This window comes from Triticum dicoccoides, unplaced genomic scaffold (assembly GCF_002162155.2).
Source record: "Triticum dicoccoides isolate Atlit2015 ecotype Zavitan unplaced genomic scaffold, WEW_v2.0 scaffold58420, whole genome shotgun sequence".
Classification (NCBI taxonomy): domain Eukaryota; kingdom Viridiplantae; phylum Streptophyta; class Magnoliopsida; order Poales; family Poaceae; genus Triticum; species Triticum dicoccoides.
This window is the reverse complement of record NW_021283896.1, coordinates 21,546-24,441: the sequence shown is the minus strand read 5'-3', so window position 1 is coordinate 24,441 and position 2,896 is coordinate 21,546. Positions and strand designations below refer to the sequence as shown.

At 41.3% G+C, this 2,896-nt stretch overlaps 1 protein-coding gene across 1 annotated transcript in view; it reads right to left on the bottom strand.

Annotated features, from left to right (window-relative positions):
- Nucleotides 1-1,971: 1,971 nt before the first annotated feature.
- The window catches only part of LOC119347099 (biotin--protein ligase 1, chloroplastic-like), a 2,790-nt gene continuing 1,865 nt past the window's right edge, over nt 1,972-2,896 (bottom strand). Inside the window, exons 2-3 of the mRNA XM_037616062.1 lie at nt 2,530-2,874; nt 1,972-2,412 (exon numbers count right to left, since the gene is read on the bottom strand). Coding sequence (XP_037471959.1) covers nt 2,241-2,412; nt 2,530-2,874 — 517 coding nt within the window. The 3' untranslated portion in view covers nt 1,972-2,240. The remainder of the gene's footprint in view (nt 2,413-2,529; nt 2,875-2,896) is intronic.

Below are 2,896 nucleotides of genomic sequence, written 5' to 3'. Positions count from 1 at the left end.
AAGTATTTCACAAATTGTTAAACAACCATACAAAGGAACAGAGATATGCCCCCGCACACGGTAAACTCCCTTTGAGAAAAAAATGTGGGATAAGAAAATTCAATCAACAACGTAAGAACTGTAAAAACACAACATCTCTCAGTTCTGCACAGATCAATGCTTTATATATCTAAGTGGTTCATTATGTTTCTGACAAAATTTCAGATTCAACCAAAGCAAGTACAAGACATATAACTGCATTTGATCCAATTATCAAATTCACTCGTATTTTCTAAAATATGAAGACTTGCAAAAGTGTGAGCCGTTGAGGCAGCTGATAAATTATATGATTCATTATATGATAAATTAAGTGAATTTTTGTATGAATCACCGTGATTCTACCTACCATTCTATTAGTAATGTTATTTCCTTTATCCGTTGAACTCGCATCTCATGTAGACATTAGGGTCGAGGAACGTGAGAAACGAAATCCCAGAACAACAGTACAATCATGTGCCTTTTAATTCCTACAACAATTATCCGATTTGCATGAGAATAGTTTCTCCTCAGATCACACAACTCCTGCATAATAACAGAACCATATTTATCAATCTTCAAGTCGATGACCTGAAGCAAATTAGTGGTAGCAGTGTCATTGAGTTTTGATCAAGGAATATATGTCTATATACTTGAAGCAAACAAAACACAAATATATCCAGTTTAAGGAGTTTAGCTATCACCTCATTAATTTGACCTCAACTTCTTTGGTGCTATAGCACATGTTTTCGCCAACAAGTGTTGTGAGGTGAATGTATTGAGATCAAGTAGTTTTAGTGCCATGGATAACCGTTAATGGCCAACAATCTGGTGCAAAAACAACTCAACAAAATGTTTAGATCATACTTTTATATAGGAATTATTAAGAGGGCTATTACTATGTACTACCTGTGTATTGTGGAAAAAAATGGTCAGATCATTTTACCTTTAAGGTTGCTGTAATCTGCTCTAATCTGCTATACACTCTAATAGTTTCGAATATAGTTCAGTAGGCATAAGCCCGCCGTAGTTCCCTGTCAAGAAAAAAAGTGTGTTGGCAATGGAATCTTATCAAAACTGTAAAGTAAAACACACACCACTGAAGAAATCAATCTTTAAGAAAAAAATAGTACCTTAGTCAATACAGCTATCACTGAAAAGTAGTTCCCAAGTATAACTGATGGCTAGGCCTCATTTATTTACAACGGGCCATCATATTGACAAGTAGCGGAAAATATAAATCAAGTCGCTGCCGACTCTGTATGGAGAAAATATCAGATATATCCTACTCTTATGGATTTGGAGTATCCCATATTAAGTGTAAGCGCCGTTTGCTGAAGGACTATTTGCAGAATAGAAGATTTCAATATTGTGGGAATATTATATTGCATAGCTAACCATCTAATTATTCGGAAATCTATAACTCTAGAAGCACGATAAATTCAAGAATATTAACACTGTGTCGAATGCTGAAAACTTTTGTTGACCAATGACCACCAACATGTTTTCAGAAAATTGTGCCACAAGCAGTATATGCAAATACAATGGTAGTTTTTCAACCTGCTATGTGTATGGCACACAAGTTCATACCATTTTACTAAGCTAACAATGTTCACATAGTTCAGGCAGCAAGACCGAATGGTAAAGTAACTGAAACAAAGACAAACTGAAAGGCTTCACAAAGTTCCGTTGTCAGTTTTGAACAGGAAATGATAGACAAAGAAGCTTGGAGCCTTTTGAGCCGACTAAAATTACTTAAATACTTTACCATAAGGTCCATAAAAACTTGAAATCAGGTAAATGTGGATTTGTTTTTTTCAGATGGCAGATGTGAAATTTAGTGGGAAAGAGAGCACTTAATGATAAACCAAATCATGTACATGTGAGGCCAGGCACATCACTTTTTGTAACATGTCCCCACTATCTAGATTATCATACTACAAGCATTTCACAAATTGTTAAACAACCATACAAAGGAACAGAGATATGCCCCCGCACACGGTACACTCCCCTTGAGAAAACTATAAAAGGGTCTTTCCGTCCTATGTGTTGACTCGCCTAAACTAATCAGCATTAGATGAGAATTAGATGGACTGTAGGTAATCAAGCTAATTGCTTCGGAATTCAACTATGCGACGTGTGGTTGGATCACACATACTGTACCTTGTGGATATGTCAAGCGAATCATCAACTGAACATACAACAAACAGAACAGCACAATTCATCTACCCACCAAAGTGACAGACATTTATCACCGAGATTGAAAAATCATCAGAGATACACACTAAAAGGGACAACAAAAACAAGCACCAATTGGCATACATATTTGACGCACCTCTGCCTTTGAACTGCATGTATGTGGCGCACACGACGCCCACCCGAAGTTTGGCGAAGTTCCTATAGACAGAGGATAAGCAAAGAGTAAGCCCAATTTGAGCGATTTCAAGAGGAAATTCATCGTTTATTACTTTTTCTGATGGAGCGAGATTCAAAATAACAAAATCTTGCACTCACTGTGTCACGAGGTCGTGCGTGGATGCCATCCGCGGCGACCAACGCATCCACCTCCCGAAGCGCCGCGCCTGGAGCGCGCCCATGTAGGCGGTCGCATCGTAGCCCGCGTCCCCGCTGGCGTCGAGCGCGAGGGAGACGGCGAGCTCGCCCCCGCCCTCCTCCGCCAGAGAGCGCTCGCCGGCGGCGGAGGCAAGGAGCTGCTGGTCCTGGGCGGACTTGCCAGAGAGCAGGAGGAACGTGGTGGCGGCTGGGGCTCCGCCGCTGCTGCTATGCTCGGCTGCGGGGGCGGGAGCGGCGACCCGGCGCGCACATCGATGGGGAGGCTGGCCAGCGCCGGCGGCGGCTCTAATCGGTCCTCGGCGGCGGC